This window comes from Talpa europaea, assembly GCF_964194135.1.
Source record: "Talpa europaea genome assembly, chromosome: 16".
Classification (NCBI taxonomy): Eukaryota; Metazoa; Chordata; class Mammalia; order Eulipotyphla; family Talpidae; genus Talpa; species Talpa europaea.
This window is the reverse complement of record NC_140084.1, coordinates 10,914,498-10,939,276: the sequence shown is the minus strand read 5'-3', so window position 1 is coordinate 10,939,276 and position 24,779 is coordinate 10,914,498. Positions and strand designations below refer to the sequence as shown.

Here is a 24,779-nt window from a genome sequence, read left to right as displayed (position 1 = left end):
TACCAACAATTAATTATTGTAATTGTTATTTAACTATCATTCTAACTATTTTAACTAGCGCAAAGGTTAACTATGCTTCATTCTTTTTTAAACTCCTGGCTTAAAACATTGTGATATAGCGATCCGAAGGTAATTCCTAGGTCACCATTCTTTCAATAATTAATTTTAGTGGCTGACATAAATGAAATGATGTTTCACAAAGACGGAGACACACAGATGGTAGAAAGGCATCACCACTGAGTTTAACACTCATTTCTTTTTCACTTTCATCTGCTATCAACACTAACAACACAAAGGCCTTTGCTGAAATTCAGCTAATAATTTTCCCATAGTGGTAACAGTTCCTTCACAATCATACAGAAGATTCAAACCCAAATAAATCAGAAGTTGCATTCAACATAAAAGGACTGAACAGTACATGATAATTAATTTTAAAAGAAGACACAAAAATTAGTGGGAGGACAGATTTAACAACACGATTAACAAGCTTGACATAATAGATGTTGATGCAACCTGTATCCTTTTCAAGTGCATGAGGCTCATTTACCAAAATGGAACATATTCGGAACCAGAGTGTAACTTGACTAATTTCAAGGACAGAAATCATATAGAGTTTGCTTTCTGTCATTGGTGGAACTCAAGTAAGAATATCAGAATGAATTAGTTTTTTTTTCCCTGATCCCTTATTTGGATCCCCTACATTCCTGAGATAAGTGAGACCATCCAGTATTTTTCTTTTTCTTTCTGGCTTATTTCACTGAGCAAAATCGCTCGAGCTCCATCCATGTTGCTGCTAATTATAATAAAGTAAAAATCAAAATCAACAGGCAACTATAAACCAGAGACATACTGCAGCGGGAGATAAGGGAGTAGGATCAAAACAAGGGAGGGAAGAATACAAGGGACCATGGTGATGGTTCACGGGTGAATGGGGGTGGGAATTCAAGGGGACGATAACCAAGATGAAAATGTATACATTGTACAAAACTGAAAAATGATGTGAAAAATATATAAAATAAAAAAGAAACTAAAATATATATATATATCAGAAAAAAACCTAGAAAATTCCCAGATGCTTGAAAAACAGAAACACCGCTAAGCACAGGAGGGATAATGCCTGCTGACAAGCTGTAGGGAGAGGGTTTAGGAAAGGACGACCCATTAGGTGAAGAATGCTGAACATCCATGTTGGCCTGCAAATTGCATGTGTTTATCTTTTTTGAATGCTGAGTAATATTCCATGGTGGGTCTCACTCATAGCAGGAATCTAGAAAACTTAAATAAGGGACCAGGAAAATGAATAACTATAAGAGAGTGAAAACCAAAATCAACAAAAAACTATGAACCAGAGACACTCTATGGGGGGCGGGGGGTTGGGAGGGGAGGGATTGGGGTCAAAATAAGGGGGTTGCAATTGTATGGGGAACATAAAAATAAAATTTATTAAAAAAAAAAGAATGCTGAACAATGCGGGGGAAAAAGATTTATATTAGTCGGTTTTAAGCAGCAAGTTAAAGTGGTGACTGAAATCACTAAACACTTGATAAAATATTTTTTTAACTTAAAATTCATCAGTAACCTGACAGGAAAATAAGGCCATCAAACGAAGTGAAGAAGGCCAGGAAGTAACCTGGTGCCAAGGTTTCTTCCGCACCTTGAACTTGAGCTTTAACTAGTGCACTGTGTGCCTAGGACAGGACATAAAGCCCCGGGCCTGTCCGAGGGGGGATGCTACAGCCAAAAACCACCAAAGGACATAAACAATGAAGGGGTTCATTCACAGTACCCCCAAAGTCTGGCAGCCTGGGGACTGAATATTTTAAGCTGAAGGAATCTGAGTGATGGCAGGCCCAGGAAGGATCTTCTGAACACCTCCTAGGCAAGTATAGAGACTCCCCACGAGAGAGACGCCTGCCCAGAGGGAAGCAGCCTCCTTCTCTCCAAAGATAGAGGGACACTGAGAGGAATCTGCAGGAACAGGCCTTGCTGTTTTCCCCCAGTTCACTCAGCTCAGGTCTTTTTTGCCCTATCACACTTTTACTCTCTACTCTTGATCAATAATATAAAAGTCTTTTAGAGTCTTTATTGAAGATTTAAGTCTTTTAGAGTCTTTATTTCCTGATGAAGGATCCCATGTCACACAAAACTTACACTGGATACATGTGTGTTATATGCCTTCTTCTGTCTTATGTTACAGGCATCCAGCTAAAACACTCGAAAGGTAGAAGAAACTGGTATTTTCCTCCTCTATAGATGTTATGGCTTAAAACCATCAGAACCAAAAAAAGGCAAACTAAACAATATATATGAATCCTAAAACCCAGAATATAAACCTCTCTGCTTGATTTAATTTACATAAATTAAATTTTAAAAATTTAAAGAATAAAAGGAAAATGAAAAATAAGCATAGAGAGCAATCGATTTAATAAGAACCAAACATGTTTTCAGAAATGAAAATAATTGGGGCCTCCCTGGTGGCCTAGGGGTTAAGTCTCAGCGCTACCACCACGATGGCCTGAGTTTGATCCCCGGCCAGGGAGCTGACCCACATGGCGCAGAAGACTTCTCGTGTCACCCGCTGCTCCCCTCAGCAGTATATTTCAGTAGATCTGCCTGTTCTGCTCCCCACTCTGTCTCTAGTGAATCCTCTAACCTCCCGCACCTCTGGGCTACACCCTAGTTCTTCTATGTTAAAAAAAAAGGAAAAAAAGAAAATAATTATAATAACTGAAAAACTGAAACTCATCAGATGAGATTTCACTGAAGAGAGAATTATTGAATGGAATAATGGACAAGAAGGAAATATCCTGGGAAGTCTGCAGAGAATAAGAAATGGAAAACATAAACTAGAGGTCAGAAGAAATAAACAGAATATTAATAGAATAAGTAACAGGCTAAGGAAGCCACTAATCAGAATTCCAGAACAAGACAACAGAACAGAGAAGAGGCAATTATCCACTTGGGGAAAACAAAATGAAACATGGCCCTGCCTTGCACATACACAAAAATGAAATTAAAGCAGACAGATCATTAACCTAAACAGAGAAGCTAAAAAGCATTACCTTTAGGAAAACACATTCATGATCTCAAGGAAGGCAAACATTTCTTAGCAAAAAAGACAAAAAATGAATCTTAAAAGAAAAAAAAAGTAACATGGATTTCATCAGAATTAAAAATTTTACCTCATCAAGAAATACAATTAAGGAAATGAAAAGGTAAGTTACAGACTGGGAGGAAATATTAACAATCCGTATATCTGACAAATGACTACTATTCAGAATATCAAATGATCAAGAACTGCAACAAATGAAGAATAAAAGGGAAAAAGTCAACAAAAAATGAACAAGACATGAACAGACATTCCATATAAAAAGACTGAATTACCTGGAAGCACATAAAAAGGTACTCAACATAATTTAACCATTACAGAAATGAAAATTTCTACTACAATTTTCATTTAAAAACTTTATAAAGGACATCACTTTACACCATTAGTGTGTCTAAAATGAACAGACCAACACAACCATTGGCAAGGATGTGAAGCCACTGGAACACTCACGGTGTGTGATAAGCTACGCTTTTAACCTTTTCACCTGGTACTTTACATGGGTCGAAACCCCACCTCTTGCTTAAGCTAGTTCAAGTTAGGTTTCTCGCGCCAGCAGTTAGTGCATTATGGCAAATGCTAAAAGATAAGAAAACACAGATTGTGTCACGGTTGTGAGTTGCTGGTGTGCTGGGCGACCTGGAGTCAGATCCATGCAACCTTGAGCCCTTAGAAAGGGCTTGCACTGTCCTGCCCAGGTGGGTGTCCACAGGGCCCGTAACTCTGAACTGTGACCAAAGGGTCATTTGTTGCTCTTTCCCTGCCTGTGCACCTGTTTTCCCCCTAAAATGTCCTTCTGATGCACACAGTCTAGTCCATCGACATGAAAGGATGAAAAATGAGAGAAGGAAATGAGAGAAATTGTGAAATAATAAATGGCAATGATAAAATATTAATTTGAAAACCAACTTTGGGGAACTGTACAATGCACATGCAATCTACATGATTCTATATTTGCAACAGCAATGTGTAATTTGCATGATAATGCAAGTTCTGGCATTCAAGAAAAATGCTAGTAGCAGTAGATACAGTCCTATAGTTAAGGGGGATGTTATGGAAGATATCTGCACATCCTTAGGATTAAAGTAACTGATCTTTCATAAACTAGTGATTGCTACAAGAACATTCTGAACAGGGGTTAATTTATTTTTAATGTTAGACAAATGTGGCAATAAATCAAATGGAAAACCCAAGTGTATTAAGCTACCTTCAAGTCCCATTTACATATAAATAACCTCAATCTACCGGTGTGACTTCTGGGTATAGGACCCTACCCGAGCTCTATATTCTCAGACTTTCAAGCACTGGAGAAATCATCGATATGGGACTTATATCTGATTCAAGAGCATGTCTATCAGAGTCATTCATTCTTCAGTTCTTTACCTTGTGGGTCCTGGCTTACTCTAATTCTGCCAAAATGGGCATTTCCTATTCTGCTTTGTCATATTTCCCACCTGACCTTTCTTAATGACTTGTAACAAAAATAACGCATACCTGTGTCATAATACACGATAAGTCTCTCACTGTGGCTGCCCACAGTCTGGGGCTCAAACTGCACTTCCAGTTGCATCAGTTCTCCCACATTAAGAGTTGCAACCGATGGTTCCACGGAGAAAGGCCTGCAACACACAGGAAGACCTGCCATCACAGCCCATTCCCAGTAGTGGGGGTTCAGCACCACAGACAGCTCAGACCCACCTCAAGGGATCAGTGATTCAGACAGTAGGTATAATTCTCCCTCCAATGTGAGAAATTCTGTTTCAATGTTAAAATAACAGTTCAGCAAGTTTAAGAGAAACTTAAATGATGCAAGAATATTCTTGCTTGTTCTTGCCACTTAGTCATTCTTTTAACCTTCATTGAGTGACTTTATTAAGGGACATATATGCAAGTACTGTGGTTTGCAAAAGAACACTACCTTTAAGGGGGTGAAAATCGATTTTATGAAAGTTCAGAGAGGAGAGGGCTTCATAATGGAAAAAATATCAGAGTCCCAAAAGGAAAATGATAACAGATCATATAAGGTAAACATAAGGGTCTGTGTAACAAGGCAGTATAAAGGAATGGCAAGAAATGATGCTGTCACCCAGGGTTATAATAGTAGAACTGTGCCACTTCTGAATCCATAGATGCATGGGAGTCCTAAGAGGGTGCTGCTTGTGAGGAGCCAGGAGCTTTAGGCAACAGGGACAGTCAGCCCTGGAGGTCTCACGAGGGAGACACTGGGGGCCCTGACCACACACCCTCCTCCTGTCTGGTTGTCCGCTGGGTCTCCCCTTGGCTGCACCCAACCAGAAACGTGAAAGCAAGGGAGCCTGTGGACCTTGCCCAGCAGGTCAAGCACCCGCTGGATGAAGGGTGGAGAATGCATTTGGGACAGAAAACTGGGGACAAAACCCATGTTTGGGAAACAGAATTGGGGCATGCAGATATTGAGGGAGAGAAGGTGGATTTGGAAATAGGAAATAGTTTCATTTCCTTGTCCTGGAAGGGAGCAGGAAGAGAGGAGCTGGATCTGATCATAAAGCGCCTTAAATAACTTACAGATCCCTTCCTTCTAAATAGGAAACCCAGCCCATTTAATTATTTTCATGGTCCACTTCACTTCTTCAAATTGTTAGTTTTTCAAAGTAATATGTTTGTACAAGGTATCTGGCAGGCTAAGCTGTGTCTGATTATTTACTTCTATCACAACCATTTCTGGAGTCTTCATGCCTTAAATCTTCCCTTAGATAATGAACTTAATTTCAGAAAACCTAAGTGTTCTATGCGGGTACAGAGCTTATGGCCAGGGGAGGATTTGCAATTATTACCACATTTGAAGAGAGACACTGTTTTTTTTTTTTTCTCTCGTGCCCTCTATATTGATCTCCCTCAACTTACACTTCTTTCTCCATTCCTTTTCCAGTACCTACAGCACCAGAGCCCCGACGAACCCCAGGCACTGCTGGAGAGGCACAGTGGGCCAGTGGTCATTTGCCAGGAGCCAAGTGAGTGAGTTCAAAACCCAGCTCTGCCATGGTCTTGGGCAAGTCATTTAAGCTTCAGTCTCCTCCTCTGTAAAAGGAGGGTAATGACAGGGCCTTCCCTGGTGGCGCAGCGGTTAGGTGCTGGGCTGTGAAGCTGTCCGCAGCCTCTGCAATGCCGGTTCGATCCCCGGCCCCTGGAGAGGGTCCCACATGGTGCAACAGGAGCTGCTCCCCACAACAGTATATTTCGTCGGTCTGCTGTTCCGTTCCCCGCTCTGGCTCTGGTGAATTCTCTCACCCTCCCACGCTTCTGACTGTACCTAGTGCTTATATAAATAAATAAATCTTAAAAAAAGAAAAAAGACTTTATCTTCCTCTTTAAAAAAAAAAAAAAAGGAAGGTAATGACAACACCCTCAGAGGACTAAAGGAGCTGATGTGGGTAAAATGCTTAGAATAATGCCTGGTACACAAGAAGTGCTAACCAAGTGTTCATTATTTTTGTGATTGTCATTGCTGTGTCCTCACTGCCCAGTGAGAAGATGAGCGTGGGGAGGAGCTCTGGCGTTTATATGATTTCACGTTTTTCTCATTCTCCCCCCAGTCCTTCGACTGTTCTAGAGAGACTGTAAAAACACACACAGGTCTTAACACATCAATCTCTTTTACAAAAGATTGTGATACAACAATATAGGGTGTGGTTGGATGAGATGGGACGTGACAGCTTTCATCTTTACACCCACACTCTCTCTCCTCACCCTTACAACAGATCAGTCGCCTAAACAGACATCCCAGAACTACTGGGGTCACAAAGAAATACCATTTTCCACATGCCATACTCCCCTGCCCAGACTGGAAGTCACCCCTTAAGTAGAATTTTCCCTGATTCTTCCTCTTAACAACAGCGTCTCCTTCCTCTCAGAGGGGAAAACTCTTTTTACCTCTTACTTCAATATATCTCGTACTATTGTTTCTTTTCAAGCCTGCCTCTCTGAGTAGCTAGAGAGTCTTGAGATGAAAGAAGAAGAAAAATCTCATGAACACGTGCCTGCGCTGGGTCCTGTTATGGACACCGCACCTATGTCAATTCTTTCAGTCCTCAAAAAATCTCTGAGAAAAGTGAGTATTGTTGTTTGTAATTTAGACATGAGAAAACATGCAACTGGCCTCAAATTACCTAACTAGGTAGTGGTGGAGCAGAGATGGAAGAAGCCTCCCTTCAAGTTCAAGGTCCTTCTGCCCAACCCCAATTCACCTTGGACGTGGAAGCCACGTGTTACATGCATCCCCACATTTCTCACCACCCACATACAGTGCTTTACTTACAGGAGCCTCGACGAGCTGAATTACATCAACTTTTAAACAGAAATAACAATATCTATAAAAATGTATTTATAACCTTTTGGTGGAACAGAAAAGGAAGAGGCTCTCAATATCTCAGGAAACTCCTGCTTAATGGGAGATGAAGGTGAGCCTCAGAGTCTTCGAATGTCTTCCTTTCTTCACCTTCTCAAAATCTCAAAAGCTGGGAACTGGGCCCAGCTTCCTGGCTTTTGGAACAATGTTATAACCTTTTCTTCTATCTCTGTCTCTCTAGTTCCTAATACTTTTCTTCCTACACTGTGCTTTCATTTTATTTTCAGACATTTCTTGGTAACAAAAGAACAGCTTTGAAATGAGTTGGATAGTATTACTAGACAGAACCTAAGCTGATTTTCTAAGGAAAAAAATAACCATTCTCCAGGACCTCCAGAAATCCAAATCCCATATGGTGGTAACAGATACTTTGCTGTTGTGCTAATGGTTGGGTTTATATTACACTAAATTTCTTCAGTAGAAAATCACCTGGGGTAACCATTGCTACCTAGAGCTGCCTAAGCTTTTGCAATAATTCAGAGTTAATTGGGTAGAGTGTGTTAAGTTCTGGTGCTTAAACAATGTCTATAATTCCATTTTGTACTTCATTGTACTAAAAGCAGACAGGCTGAACAGGCTAGAAAATATCAAGTATCAGAAAATAGTCTTACAAATTGGTAAAAGGTACTGTTCCTCAAAGGTGTGAGGCAAAATGCTTGGTTTTGATATCACGTCTTCATGAATACACAATACTTAATTAGGGAGGGATGTTTGTGAAAAACCATGAGTCATGAGAAAGATTTTGAGTTTTTGTTCAATCCATCATGGACTATTCATAAGAACTACAACAATTCCATTTAAATGATTCAGTATTTTAGCAGAAGACTAAATGCTGATGCTAATCTATTAAATATTGAATATAGCATTAGTATTTTTTTCTCCAGGTAATCTTTCTTATTAACTGATTCCTACCTTGAGGATTTAGCTTCTTAATCCTTTCTATTTCACCTTCCAAAAGTAGTCTGCCTTAACAGCCAAAGTTTTTCTGATACCTACACCAGAGTTTTAGGTCAAATTTGTAATAAAATTGAACAGTAATTGTTTATCTTCTCTATATTTTATAGCACACTGAAGCTCCTTTTATTGGTACAAAAAACATTATGCCTATTTTATAGTACTTGCAGCAGCATGATTTTTTTATTTTTAAATAATTGTGGTTTACAGTTGTAGCTTTGCCTTTGTGATATATTGTTGGTTAGGCATCCTCTAAACATTTATTGAGCACTTAGTTATTCAAGACACTTTGCTATTTGCTGGAAACATATAAATGGAAAGAAGAGACTACAATCCTTGCATCTAAGGAACCAATGTTTTAATGGGGGCCATGGTCATACAAGGAAAATTTTTGTTTTATTAACTTATAGGAAGCTCGCCATTTATAAACTTAGCCATTAATTAAATCACTACTTCAATGAAAAGAATATGATGTGCTTTTGCAACAATTTCCTGTGAGGTGTTATATCTAGCTGTATTGACTCTCAAAGGGGCAGGACCAAGACTGGCATATTGACGCCAAAACTTCAAACTATACCCACTGCTATACCATGTCTACTGCCAATCACCTTCACTGAAGGAGTGACTTCAACCCTGTCTGAGCAGCACAATCCACTGTGCATTTTTTTAGAACTGATGCTTGTCAGATGCTCTCTCCAGAGATCCTGATTCAACACGATATGACCAGAAATCTAACCACATCCTTTCTCACCAGGGCCATCGAGGTTCTTGGTTGCCAGCAACAGAAAACTACTCTGGCTGCTTAAACAGAAAGGGAATTTACTGGAAGAATCTGGGTTTGGCTCACAAAATTGAAAACATGGTTGGAAAACATGCTTTTGTGGAAATGATGGGTAACTTCTTTTTCATGCAGAGTCCAAACAGGGAAACAAAAATGTTTGCAAACAGGGAATTTAATTGAGAGACTTGATTACACAGAAGATGGAAGTGATAAGGAGTGCAATTTAGAGGGTGAGATTGCTCAGAGATTAGTAAAAGAAAGAAGCCATTTCCACCCCTGGGCTGGAGACAAAGGGGAAGTGTTCACAGAAGTTGGAAGAGGAAGGCCACTGGCAGGAGCAAGAGCCATGGAAAGAGAGGCAGTCACTGCTGGCTGGGGGCTCTGCTGAAGGCACAGGAAAGAGAAACACCCTGGATTCTTCCTACGCTCCCATCCCTCCTAGTGCGTCCCAATGGTGAAACCCAGCTAGAATCTGGCTGACCTGGGAACCTAGGAAAGTTAATGGGGGGTGGGGGTGGGGTAGGAACAGAGGAATGGATCAGAGGAATCAAGTCCATAACTGGCTCATGTTTGTTTTAATCCAGGTTTTGCTATTTGCTAACTTGGGGAGCTTGGATAAGTCATTTCCTTTCTCAGACCTGACTTCCTTCTGTAAAATGGGGGTGTTGAACTAGTTTCTGATATCTTTAGGATTCCTGGCTAGTCCCTGAGTTGATTCCTCATTTTACTTTGGAAGTGTTTCCGTATTAGGAAAGGCGGTTGGCGTTCTTAGGTAAATGGACAGAAAAGTTTTACCTCTTTGCTGCAACTTCATATTATTAAATTCATGAGGAGATTTTGCTTCACTTTTACATGAATACAAATTTAAGAAATTGTAAAAATGTAAAAATTAGCCATTTATTTTGTGGCTTTTAAGATCCAGCAGTTCAGGAAGCTAAGCTTCACAGGCTTAACAGGAAAAATACCAAGGTAGCAGGAAGTTTTTAATGTATTATGGATGGTGATTATGAGAGGGCTTTTTTAAAAATAAAAACGATGTATTCTTTCTAAGTCATGGTGAGCCAATTCAACAACCTGCCTCGCTCTCCTTCAGTCAGATGTTGTCACCACAAACTGACAAAGGCTGGACAGGTATTTATGGGTGATGTCAGGAGACACTGACTTTTTTTTTTTTTTAAATAATAAATTTTATTTTTATATTCCCCCATACAATTGCAAACGCCCCATTCTGACCCCAATCCTTCCCCTCCCGCCCCCCACCCCCCAAAAAGTGTCTCTGGTTCATAGTTTTCTGTTGATTTTGATTTTCACTTTCTTATATTCATTTTCCTGGTCCCTTATTTAAGTTCTCTAGATTCCTGCTATGAGTGAGACCATCCGGTATTTTTCTTTTTCTTTTTGGCTTATTTCACTGAGCATGATCCCTTCCAGCGCCATCCATGTTGCTGCAAATTGCATGTGTTTATCTTTTTTGAATGCTGAGTAATATTCCATAGTGTATATGTACCACATCTTCTTGATCCAGTCATCTATTTTTGGGCATTTGGGTTGTTTCCAAAGCTTAGCTATTGTAAACAGTGCTGCTATAAACATAGGGGTGCAGGTGCTCTTTGGAATTGATGTTTCTGTGTCCTTTGGGTAAATACCTAGGAGTGGAATTGCTGGATCCTATGGAAGCTCTATGTTTAGTAGGTCCAGAAATCTCCACACAGCTCTCCATAGTGGTTGGACCAGTTTGCACTCCCACCAACAGTGCAGAAGAGTTCCTTTTTCTCCACACCCTCGCCAACATTTGTTGTTGCTAGTTTTTTTAATATGTGCCATTCTCACTGGTGTAAGATGGCATCTCATGGTAGTTTTGATTTGCATTTCCCTGATTACAAGTGATGTTGAACATTTTTTCATATGTCTGTTGGCCATTTGCATTTCCTCTTCAGAGAAGTTTCTTTTTAGCTCTTCTGCCCATTTTTTGACTGGATTATTTTCTTTGTTGTTGTTGAGTCTCATCAGCTCTTTGCAGATTTTTGTGATCAGTCCTTTATCATTAGTGTTGGGTGCAAAAATGTTCTCCCAGTTGGTGGGGTTTCTCTTTGTTTTTGTTATTGTCTCTTTTGCTGAGCAGAAGCTCTTTAATTTGATGTAGTCCCAGCTGTTTATCTTTGTCTCCACTATCACTGCTTTGGGTGATGTGTCTGTAAAGATGTCTTTGATGTGCAAATCCCGTAGTGTTTCGCCTATATTTCCTTCTATGTATTTTATGGTTTCAGGTCTTATGTCTAGTTCTTTAATCCATTTTGAGTTGATTTTTGTGTATGGTGTGAGGTAGTGGTCAAGCTTCATTCTTTTGCATGTAGCGACCCAGTTTTCCCAGCACCATTTATTGAACAAACTTTCTTTGCTCCAATGCATAGTCTTTGAGGAGACACTGACTTTCAAAAGAAGTTTGCTTTTCCCCTTTATGGTTGATTTCACCTAAATTGGTTCAGAGAGTCTCGCATCTACCTAGAAAGCTAGAAAGTGTCTTTCTCTCACTCTTAACTGTGAAAACACAAACAAATGAACAAACAAAAAAACCCAGACAAACAACATCTTGAACCCACCAAGGCACGCAAGTGGCCTGAATATTAAAAATGGACAATCCTGCTGTCCCCAGGTGGGACATGCACAGACTTTCCCGTTAATGGCAGACAGAGAGGATGAAGCAGAAAAAAATATTTGAAGAGACAATAGCTGATATTTCCCCCCAAATACTAGGAAGCTCATAGAACCTCATTCAGGACTGAAATCATCACTAAACAAAATCCTTAAAATAAAGCCCCTACCTAGACCCATCATATTTAAACTGCTAAAAACCAAATGTAACAAAGGATCTTAAAGACAGCCCACAAAAAGATACACTCCCTTATGCATAGTTTCACTTTCTGTGATTTCATTTACACTTGGTCAAGCATAATCCAAAAATATGTACAATAAGATATTTGTTGAGAGAGGACATATTCATATACGTTTTATTATAATATCTTGCCATAATTATTCTGGGTAGTTATTTTACTATTAATAGTTATATTGTTAATCACTTAACTGTACCTATTTTATAAACTAAACTTTGACATAGGTATGTATGTATAGGGAAAAGCACAGCACAAAATGGATTCAATACTATTAATGGCTTTCAGCATCCACTGGGTATCTCAGCACATATGTCCCACAGATAAGCCGGGACCACTGTAATCACACTGAGAGTAATCAAGATAAGAATTACAGCAGACTTTTAATTAGAAAAATATAATCCAAAAGACAATGAAATGATACCTTGGAAAGTACTACAAAAAGAATATGTGCATATATAATCATCAACCCAGAGAAAATATACTATAGAGAAAACAGCTTACAGGGCCTCCCCTGGTGGCGCAGCGGTTGAGCGCTGGGCTGAGAGGCTGCCCGCAGCCTCTGCGGCGCCGGGTCGTTCCCCGGCCACCAGTGAGAGTTCCACAATAAATAAATAAATAAATAAATAAATAAATAAATAAACAGCTTACCAAAATGAGAGCAAAACAATGACTTCTTTTTCAGATAGACAAAACTTGAAAGAATTTCCAATGGACCCGTGCTACCAGAAATAGTATTAGTTTGTCAACCAAAAAAATTAGGATACTGGAGCCTGCCTGGTGGCGCAAGGGGTTAAGTCTCAGCACTATTAAGCTATCACCAGCCACTGCAGCAGGAGTTTGATCCCTGGCCAGGCAGCTAACCCACATGGTGCAGCAGACCTCTCCTGTCTTGCTGCTGCTCCCCTCAGCAGTATATTTCAGTAGATCTGCCTGTTCTGTTCCCCACTCTGTCTCTGGTGAATCCTCTCACCTCCTGTACCTGTGGCCTACATCCCAGTTCTGTGCATAAATAAATCCTAAAAAAGTATTTTTAAAAAAGAAGTAGGATACCAGACAGAAACCCGGATCTATGTGAAATGGTCCATAGACAGTGATGCTCCTGGGACACATGGAAGAATAAGCATAGATACTCCCCACGGCATGTCTTCTACCCTACAGTACAGCACGTGGCTCCAAGGACACTGCTCTTAGCCCAGAGAGGCTTCTGACCTACTTAGATATCAGATGATAAATCTGTGTTGTTTTAAGCCACTAAATTTATGACAATTTGTTACAACAGCAGTAGAAAAGTAGAAAACTAACACAGCCAGTTATAAAACTCTCAGTCAAAACAAATATGTTTGTTAATGGATTCCCTTTAGGCCAGTCTCTAAGTAGAAAAGATTTTTATCCAGCTCTTCGGAAAATCATCACTACCAAACTGGTAACCTTGAATTTTGATTTCCTTTTGGGATGAACAGAAAGTCTGCCCCTCAACAGTGAGATCTTCCTGCCTTGCAGCCCCAGAGCGTAACTAGCAGTTGGGTCCTGACTGCTATTCTAGAAAATTACTTGTGCTGACCAAATCTAGCTAGAGTCAATCAAAAACAAGAACCAAGGGAATGCTTACCTACGAGTTTCAAGGTGAAACACCGCATCTTTGTTGCCGATGTTTTGTACCAACAGAATCTTCTGGGTGCTGTATTTGACAGGGCATGTGGAGAAGTTAAACGTATCAGGAAAGTCCAGAATGGCTCGTGCACCTCTGGCCTTGATGGGCACGATGAACTTCTCTCTCTCAGTGACACAGGTCAGCATGTGGGCATAATCCTACAAGACCAGGTACAATCATTATTTATAGAGGCACCAACATGAGCAAGACAACCGTGAAGATGTATGGCATTCTCTGGAACCTCAAGAACCTTAGAGATGAACTTTCGATGAGATCATTTCTGGGAGAGGAGGAGAAAGAACAGTTGAAGTGCTAAAACCTAGAGAAGTTCATGCTTCGTGAGGGATGGTCAAGGGACATTTTTCTTTGCATCAGAGGAAGGAATACCAGTTCCCTCATAACCTTCTACCCCTGATGCATCCTTCAAGCCCCAGTCAGTGGTCTCTCTGTGCCCATACTCTGCAGTGTCACTCCATTATGGGTGATTTCTCCACCCTGTGCTTTGGCCAGGGGAAAGTGGCCATTTTGCTAACTAGTGCCAATGTGAGGCCTCAAGAAGCTTTGGTTATTTATTTCCAGTCTTGCTCTTGGAACTCAGCCACTGCTGTGCAAAAAAGCCTGGTCCAGCCAATGCAGGATGATGGCCTGGCATCCTAAGCAGGGCTCTGGTGACGGCCCCAGACATGTGAGAGAGCCCAGCCATGGCAAGGAGAGCTGCAGGCCTTGCCCATAATGTGTGAGTGTGCCCAGTGAAGACCGATTGAACCACCGTCTGTGAGCTGTAGTGAGTGTTTATTATCTTAGGCCACTGGATGTTGGAGTGGAGTGCTACTATGTACAGCAGCTAACTGTGCATAACCCAACTATGTAAAAGTCTAAGTGCAATAAAAATGCTGTATGAAGTTACCCTCTGTCATCTCATAATATAGAAAAATGGAACTCTTATCCTCAATGTAGCAAAGAAAAAGTTCAAAGTAAACCCTCACCAGTTTTGGAAAAATCACTAGCTGCTATGTGGGCAACGGATGTAAAGAGGCTAAAATGGGGAGAGGGCCCTCAGAAATTCATGGTGGGGATCTAGACAAGAAATGATCTGGACTAGCATGCTAACCTATGAGCCCAGTGTTGTGAATAGAAAATATTCAATAAATGCTACTTGGCGCTACCAAAATGCATTAAAAATACAAAGGTTTGTGTAAGACACATAGTGAAAACTCAACTTGTATTTGCTCTTCTTGTTAGGATGATTAATAATAATGCTAATTCTGCTAATGATAATAACTGAAAAAGGTAATTTCAGAAAATAAGAAAGGCTTTAAAGATAATAACACATAGCAAAGTGACAATGTGGGAAGGGCTGCTTTAGGTTAGGACAACCAAGAAGGCCTCCCTGAGGAGGTGACCTTTGGGAGGAGACCTGAACAGCAAAAGGAGCTGGTCAGGTGAGATCTAGGAAGGGAGTATTCCGAATAAGGGGAAATGCAAACATAAAGGTCTTAAGGTAAGAGCAAGTAATAAAAATTAATTGGCAGTATTCATGAAATTTATTGAAGTTGAGTTGCTGGACTCTTAGCTCTTCAATTGGTTCTGGTTTCTGGATGTGAGTGCCACACTTGAATTAATGCTACTCAGACTTAAGGAAGCACAAACGACATTAAGCATACTCGATCCTAGAAAGCCCCACAGAATTCAACAATGAAACAGTCTAGTATGACTACATCAGAACCCTAAGCGGTAAGTACTGTTTGCATTTTTTCTTAGGAGACAGAACCCAGCAAGCAAAGTTTTTGTTGGGAATCAGAAATTGGAAAGTTCCTGGCATATCTGGAAATTTAGTTTTAACTGAGGCTTTGAGAGAAAGAACAAAAGATCCCGTTGAATCCAGAATGAGAGGCGACCCCAGAGAAATCTGTCTTACTTTGTATGTACCTACTCTTTGCCTTGTTGTATAAGGAAATAAAGGCAGCTGAAAACAATTTAGGAAACAAATTGAAATTGAAATTATCAGGCATGTTTTCAAATCTTTTCACATGTCCAGACAAAGAAAATTTGAAGTTTGACCAGAATGATATGTTTTGTGCATAATTAATTCACATACCCACCAAAGAAATTATGAAGAAATTCTTTAAACTACCCCTTTAAAAATGTATTCCAATCACTGAAGTTCTGTATTCGATACAACTATATTAGATTATGTAATCTAGCATCAGATATTGCTCCACTGGCCTAAAATAAATTCAGATGTTATGACTCGGGAGGCATTTGCCAGCCTGTAAGCAAAGCAATTGCTTTGGTGGATATTCTCCCTGACACTGTACTTAGACTCAGGGCGCTCAGGTCACCAGTCAGACTCAAAATATTTATTCTGAGCTCTCTCCCTTCTACTGCAAAAAGACTTGGCCAGGAATCACTTTATATCCTAAAATGTTATCCTTTATAACAAGACTCCCCAGATGAAATTTCAATCCAGGTTTTGTGCATTCGCCTTCCTTCCAACAAGTCCATCTTGCAAGCGTCAAAAAAAAAAACACCTGCAAAATATGAAAATGGCAGATTTTTTTCTTCTGAGAAGTGAAAAGAATGAATCTTGATTTTATATTGGCTCCATGATAGAAAACAAACAAGGCAATAACTCTGTCCTTTAAAGTATCCAGCAAAGGAAAATGGTGTCCTCTACTATAGCCCATGATTCACAAGACATTCAAGGGTAAGCACCCACAGGGAGGCTAAGTCCTCCAAGTTCTCTTTCTGCCTTTTTTCCATCCCTAAACTTGATGGAGGAAAGGCTAACACAGAGAAACCCATATCTGATTAGGAACCAGTAACTTTAGCACTCAGTGCCCCTCAAAAATGCTATAAATTCCCCAACCAGTTAACAGTATTTACTATACAGTATCTCTCAATCAGAAATTTAACCCTCAAAGAAGAAGACTCAATTCTGAAATGCCAATCAGTTTAAAAATGAGACTGATCAGGTCTCTTGGGCCTTATCCTCTAACATTTTGACTCTTCATGTGGTTCAGCTGGTGGGGGAGGGGAATCTCAGCTTTCTAGCAGTGTCTACATTTCTCCATCTATTTAAAAACAATGACTGTTGACTTCAGGCTTGAAATGAGACGAGCATTCCAAATTTATTTTGACTACTGTTGCCCTTAGTACACAATGATAATATGGTCATTTCATGATTCATGCACAAATCATCCACTTAAGGTATTTAATTTCCTCTTTATCTCTTTGTTTTCTATGTTATCATTAAATCTACCACTTCATCTACTGCTGTACCCATGTGCTCTGCCTTCAGTTCTGTTATTACCTAAGACCAACTCCTCTCCTTATGTACTAGATAGAAATCTTTCTCACTGACTCCAGAACTTTCCTGAAACATCAATTTTCCCTCTACTGAATAGTCACACACATATTAGCTTATAATCGTGCTTGAATAGCCTCTTCTTAAATACTGAATAACCTAAACTTGACACCAATATTCACCTCCAGCTACTGCCCCATTTTTCCCCTTAGGCTTCACAGCAAACCTTCCTAAGCATGTTATTTATACTCAATATTACCACCTCCCTACTTTCTATTCTCTCTCCAATCCACCCATCACACTTCTGTAACCCAACACGCCACAAAAATTCTTTGTGCCAAGTTCACTAGTGAATTTGCCAAATCCAATGGCTAATTCCATATTCTATTTTGTTCTATTTTTCATAGTTTGGGACACTGTTGACCTCTTCCTCTTTTTTGAAATGCTTTATCTATGTGAGTTCCAGAGCACTGTAATCCCCTGGTTTTCCTCCCATTTGACAATTATCCCTTATTGGTGTCATTCACTGTTGGTGTCTCTTCTTATCCTCAATATCTTCCTTATCTACACTCACCCTAACACCATCTCACATGGTGTAAATTACCATCTTTGCCATTATGATTGTCAAACATATATCTCTGGCCCCAACATCTCTCTTTGTCACAAATAATCATTCTGTGGCTTACCGGGTAATTCCTTGGATATCTCAAACATCTAAAGTGAAGTTCAAACTTAACATCTGAAAAACAAAGCCCCCATATATATATCCCACTCCCCAAAATCTGAGTAGACATTCTCTTTAAGTGCACATGGAACATTCTCTAGGATAGATCAGATGTTGGGTGACAAAAGAAGTGTCAATAAATTCCTTAAGATTGAAATCATTTCAAGTATCTTCTCTGATTACAATGGTACCCAATGAGATAGCACCTCACACCTGTAAGAATGACCCATATTAAAAACCACCAGAAACAAGAAGTGTTGGAAAGGGCATGGAAGAGAAAGAAACACTTGAATACTGTTAGTGGAAATGTAGAGTAATCCAACCTCTATGGAAAACAGTGTGGAGGTTTCTCAAAATATTAAAAATAGATCTACCCATAAGATTCAGCAATCCCTCTCCTAGATACCTACCCAAGGGACACAAAAACAATAATTTGAAGGGATATATGCACTCTATGTCACCGAAGTACTGTTTACAATAGTCAAGCCATGAAAACAACCTAAGTGCCCAAGCAGAGAAGTGGATAAAGAAGATGTGGCATGATTATCCACAAAGGAATACTACTCAGCTATGAAAAGAGAATTGAAAATTAAATCTGCCATTTGCAACATGGATGGGACTGGAGCGGATTATTCTATGCGAAATAAGACAGAAGGAGAAAGATAAATATTTCACTCAAAGAAACAAAGCAAAGGAACAGAACAAAAACAAAACAAATCCTTGAAATCTGACTGCAGAACTGAGACGGCCAGAAAGGGAGGGAGGAGGGGTGGAGGACAAGGAAGGGGAGGGGACTCAATGGGCTATGGTCGAGGATTTGGTAGTAGGTATGATAATGACAACAAACAATTTTAGAGGTGTGAACCTATAACCCTAAACGAACACCATTAAAAACATTAAAAAACTATAAATAAATGAATAAACAAATAAATAAACCAGAGCTCCTGATATCCCACCCAATCCCTATCCAGTCTCACAAAAAAGTAAAAAGCTCCAGTTTTTTTTCTTCCACTGCTCCCTACCTCAGTCACGGGGCCATCATTTGATCAGCTGCTGGCCAAACACTGCAAGTCACACTAGACTCCTTCCTCCCTCACACTCTTCATTCAACCCATCAGCAAGCCCTGCGGCTACCATAAAAATACATATCCTTAATCCTCCTACTTCTCATCACCTTCACGGCCACCAGCCTGCACCAAAGCATTCTCATCTCTTTGCTTGTTTGTTTTATTTATTATTTTTTACATCATTTTTCATTTTTGCACAATGTATGCATTTTCATCTTGGTTATAGTCCCCATACAATACCCACCCCCCTTGCTTTGATCCTACTCCTTCTTCCCCCTCACCCCCACCATAGTATGTCTCTAGTTTATAGTTGCTTTTTGATTTTGATTTTTACTTTATTATAATTAGGTCCTTTTCCTGGTCCCTTATTTAGATTTTCTAAATTGCTGCTATGAGTGAGACCATCCAGTATTTTTCTTTTTCTTTCTGGCTTTTTTCGCTGAGCATGAATTCAAAGGGGCACCTGCACGCCTATGTTTATAGCAGCACTATTTACAATAGCTAAGCTTTGGAAACAACCCAAATGCCCAAAAATAGATGACTGGATCAAGAAGATGTTGTACATATACACCATGGAATATTACTCAGCAATCAAAAAAGATAAACACATGCAATTTGCAGCAACATGGATGGAACTGGAAGGCATCCTCATCTTTTTCGCCTAAACTCTACAATTCATAAACTAACAAGAGTTCTTCAAAAATAGGATACTTAAGGCCTTCATTGGCCTTATCATGAAATGACACTTAATACGCCCAGAAAGCTAAATACCAGTGAGAAGACTCACTAAAGAAATTAAACAAAATGGAGTCTTTTTAGAGAAGGCTTCTTAGCATCTTTCTCTTGGTTGAAATGACAAGAAAGAAAATTAATGTCTAATACATTCATGGCACAAAAAGGATGTTTCAGTCCTTTTTATATGCTTTTGCTGTTATCATCTATAGGCCATCCTTAAATTTAAGAAATTGTTGATATTTTCTTGGGATTGATTTTTACTTATCTCACTTGACAAATATTTACTGCATATTTCCTGTGCATTTGGCACTGTGCTAGGCATGGGGTTACAGGGGGGACCCAGGGTAAATTGGTGAGGACTAATTATAGGCAGGAAAAAATAAACCCAAACTCCTATCATTATTTTGCCAATAAAAATTGCTGATTGTGGAAATTTTTGCTATCTATGCTTTATTTAAAAATGCTGGCAATACAGTTTATTATTATTGCACACCTAGAAAACACAAAATGTTAACATTTTTCTATTCATCTTGGCCATGATTTTTCAATTTCCTACTAACTAATCAGGAAGACAATTCTGACTACAAATTAGATATTTTCATAAAACATAACCAAGCAGTGAGATTGCATCAACTAGTATTTTCCTGAAACCACTGCTGCCATTTCCACATAACAGTGTTGCTGTAAACAGATGCTTCCTTAAGCTCAAGGAAGCACCCAGTTTTGCTTTCTTACAAAAGCCTAATATTTTTCATACTCCTTATAATAGTGAAGATACAAATGTTCAGAGGTCAAGAAAAAATGTCAGGCTCTGGAATTTTCTAGTGCTATTTTATGATAGCAATAATTACTATATTCCTACAGTACATGACATGGACACTAAGATTATCAGATTAATATCATAGCCAATCACTTTTTTAGGTGTGTGTGAGAAGAAGAGATAAGGAAAAGCCAAAGTGAATTTGCGGCACCTGTTATCTGGGTATTTGGCATTCTTAACAAGTTAAATCCCCAGGAAGTCAGATTAATAGATGACAGGGGGAAAAATGTAAATTGTATTATCATCTTCGACATGCTAATATACATGGGTGCTGAAAAGCCAACTGAAAGGGGACTGGCTTATTAAACTGTGGCATGCTGCAATTTACATATCTCACACTCCAGATGTGAAGAGGGTAAATGAGAATGGAGAAGGCTCAGATCAGCAGTGGATAAGGAGGAAAAATACATATGTATGTTCGCCATCACCATGGCCAAGCGAAGAAAAAGTGACAGTGAAAAGACTGACTTCTTTTTCCTAAAATAAATGCGACTTTAGTTCCTTCTCTGCTACGTTCTGGAACAACAATAGAGAGAGAGTGCAGCTAACGCTAGCCGGTCAGCCATTCTGTGCATGGTCCTGTTGCTTTCCAACAGGAAGAGTGAATGTAGATGCCCAGACGACTGAGAGCGCGTCTGGGAGGGGGGGTCCTGCTGATGCAGCGAGTGTGGAAGAGCCTTGCAGAGACAGATGATCAAAACCAGCAGGAGTGTCCCCAGACACCTAGCTCTTACTTAGACAGTAGCAAAAGAGGAAAACAACTTTGAGTCTAGAAAGACAAAGATGAGGACCTTCCAGCTGTCCTAGGAGTTAAGTCTCAGCACTACCACCTCTACAGCCTGAGTTTGATCCCTGGCCTGGGAGCTAACCCACACATGGCGCAGCAGACATCTCCTGTCTTGCCCGCTACTCCCCTCAGCAGTGTATTTCAGTAGATCTGGCTGTTCTGCTCCCCACTCTGTCTCTGGTGAATTCTCTCAGCCCTTACACCTCTGGCCTGCACCCCAGTTCTTCTACACACAAAAAAAAAATTAAAAAAAAAAAAGAAAGAAAGAAAAACAAAGCTGGGAACCCAAATCCAATACAAAATCTTAACACATCCAGAATTGGATCCTTGAAGTTCTCAGGGGCAGCCATTATTCTCACTGTTATTCTAACCCTATGTCCCCCAGCCTTTTGATAACTTCTAAATATTTAGAAGAAGAAACAGTTTAACAATGTTTAACTTAATTTTATTTAATTAGGGGGTTCCCAATAGGAATACAATGCTGGGCAAATGGAATGAAATTAAAAGGCTGAGAGAAAGATAAACACTTAGAAAATAGAGTCAAGTTCTAGTCCTCCATAGGAATGAGGGCATTTCACATTCGTAAATTAAATACCAACATACCTAAAATGTATTTCAATTATTTATTGCCTATATAGATGAATGGTAATAAGATCTCTCTCCTCTTTCAGCTTTTGATTAGGACAAAATTAAAACTATACAAAGAAAACAGAATAGCATAACAAACTCCAGTCTAACCATCACCCAGATTCTATCATTCTGGCTTCATCTGTACCACCCCCCACCTCTCCTCTCTACTGCTATTATTCTATTTTTATAGTTTTTAAGGTAAATTAAATCTATTAGAAAGCATGAATATTAAATCATTATTTTGACAAATGAATTTATCCCTAAAACCGGCACACCTATCACAATCTGGAAAGTTCCACATGTCCCTTTCTCAGCCAGACTTCCTGCAGGCAGAACGATACTTTTCCAACAGAACATATTTTCTCCCAAGCAGAAAAGAAATGAAGGAGAGCCAAATCCAGCAAACTTTATATTTCAAGCTGCACCAAAGGCTTATAATTAGCTTCCTACAGAAATGGCAGTGCAGGAATCTGACAGCCAAAATAAGGTCAGGTGCCGACCCGTCTCCTCACACAGGGTACTGAGACACAAAGCCTTGTGAAAAAATGAGCAACATATAACAACATATAATAGCAACATATAACAAGAGCACAACTTCTGGAACTTCTAATCTTTTCATTTATTTTCATAGTACCCCAAATAAAATTACAGGTCTGTAAATACAACCCAAGAAATAAAAACTAATACCACAAAGTTACAAAATGATAACAGCACCCTTTCTATAATGGAAATTCTAAGCACTAATCACTACAAAGATGCATGCTTGGCACCACATTACAGTCTCTATTCTGCTTCCAAAGAAACAGAAAGGGTCACGGTGGTAGCAGGAATACCCGGAGCAACATTCACAGAGGCTGATCAGCATCAGTGGTGAGGAGCAGGGACTCAACGCTGGTTCTCTTGAACTCCGTTGTGCTTAGTTGGTTCCAACCACAACCACGCAACAGGCATGCACACACACTACACCTACTATATACAACTCACATCTTGCGACGCCTGCCTGAGCCCTGTTCTCTGTCCTTACTCTGTGGTGGTGCTGGTAAGACCCCCTTCCTCACTCCCACTTGGAGCCACACAAAGGACAACTGCTGGGAAGGCCCCTCCATCCTTTGCTCCACTTAGTCCTTCCAGCCTCTATGACTAAGCAGAGGCCAAGAACGGGCCAAAATCCTCACAGCTCTGGGATTGCTGAGGGGAGATGTTCTCCTTTTGAACTTGGGCTCCTGCTAGCCTGCCTATGTCTTGACGAGGGTGAGTGCCCCCAGCAGGCCCTTGCCCTCAGCTCCAGGATCTCCCTCAAGCCTGGGTGGGGCTGGGGGTTAGGTCAGCCCGTCCCCCAGGACCTGTTCTCTACTAGTCATTGAGGAGCAAGGGGAGCCTAGGGCTTCGTGTCCTGGCCACATTCCTTGCCAGTAGTGAAACTGACACTGTGGTCAATAGTTGGATCTTGGATCTCCTCAAAACTAGTCAGAATCTGAGCAGGAGGGATGTGACTAAGTAGAGTATTAGGGCCCCAAGCTTCCAAGACACCATAGCCATTATCCTTGCCTCAGCCCGTTGCGTGCAGACCACACCTCCTGCAGCTATACAGTCAAATATAAACATGCTGAGGCCGGTGCCAGCGGACATCCAGAGGATTACCCTTCTTTATATCCTCACTACTTATAGCTCATACCCAACCCAAGCATTGTTTGACAATTCTTTCCTCACCCTCAGTGGGGCACCATCCCCAACTCTCACCCAACCCCTATTACTTCTGTCACTACCAACACCACAGTCACATCAACAACCACCACTACCACCAACACCAACACCCAGTGCCCTCATTGCCACCTTCATGAATGCTCAGAATTGCAAACCGCTGGTGACAGGTATTAAACCCAATTCTTCCTGGCACTGCTGTTACCTTGTTCTCCTCTGGAGTGAAGAGGATTCGGAATGTAGACGGCACTCCTGGAGCAACTTTGTGGCTAGTATTTTTGGGACTGATAACTTTAAAGTAAGGTGAACTTTCCTCAATGACTTTCACCATCCTTGGAATCTGCAGGGGAAAAGCACATGATGAAGGACATGGGGCACATGGGGCATGTGAAAAAGAAAAGGTACCTGCTTTGTGGTTAAAAAGGAAATCTGGCTACTATTTACCATCCATGAGACCTTGGTCAGGTCTGCACTTCAGCTTCCTCAACTGTACAGGAAGGTAACCATGCCTATCTTTATCCCAGAGCCTCTCGCACAGAGGAAGCTTTCATTTTTATTAATGTTATTACTATTGTTCTATTGCTGTTACAAGTTAAATAATCATCTAATTATTTAAATATAACTCTGTTCAAAGACTAACTGCTCAATCACCCACACACAGTGAAGCTGGATTTCCTAGCATCTGGGGAAGGAGCACAGTGCTTCCTCCTAAGGAGCAGCCACTGACATGGAGTTGCACTGAAGCTTTGAAGTAACTTTGGAGGCTCATTATGATTTCCCTTCTACAGATGAAGAAAGTGACACTTGCCCTGAGTGCTCCAGCTTCACTTAGCAATACTGCTGGGAGCCACAATGCTATGATTAATAAGGAAAATATATATTTTGTCATTTAGATAACAAAAAATCCATTTTCTCTTCATCCACAGTCCTGGCTCACCGCTTCTCAAAACCTTGGAATTCCTTAAGTGTTGAATGTGATAACATTTCTTTTGTGATAAGAGTAAGGTGACTTTGGGAAGTATTTAAGGATGGAGACTGGTTGCTTGGAAACATCAAGATGTGATTAGAGGGACAGAACTTCTAGTCCCAACCCAGACCTCCAGAGAGGAGCTGGAGATTGAGTTCAATTGCCAATAGCCAAATATTTATCAATTGTGCCTATGTAGTGAAACTTCCATAAAAACCAAAAAGGACTGTCTGGCTCAAGAAGATGTGGTATATATACACAATGGAATATTATT

At 40.2% G+C, this 24,779-nt stretch overlaps 1 protein-coding gene across 1 annotated transcript in view; it reads right to left on the bottom strand.

Annotated features, from left to right (window-relative positions):
• Positions 1-24,779, bottom strand: part of HYDIN (HYDIN axonemal central pair apparatus protein) — a gene marked incomplete at its 5' end in the record, with an annotated part of 266,133 nt that overhangs the window by 228,922 nt on the left and 12,432 nt on the right. Inside the window, 3 exons of the mRNA XM_084256586.1 lie at positions 4,601-4,725; positions 13,726-13,925; positions 23,744-23,878. Of these exons, the coding sequence (XP_084112712.1) occupies positions 4,601-4,725; positions 13,726-13,925; positions 23,744-23,878 (460 nt within the window). The remainder of the gene's footprint in view (positions 1-4,600; positions 4,726-13,725; positions 13,926-23,743; positions 23,879-24,779) is intronic.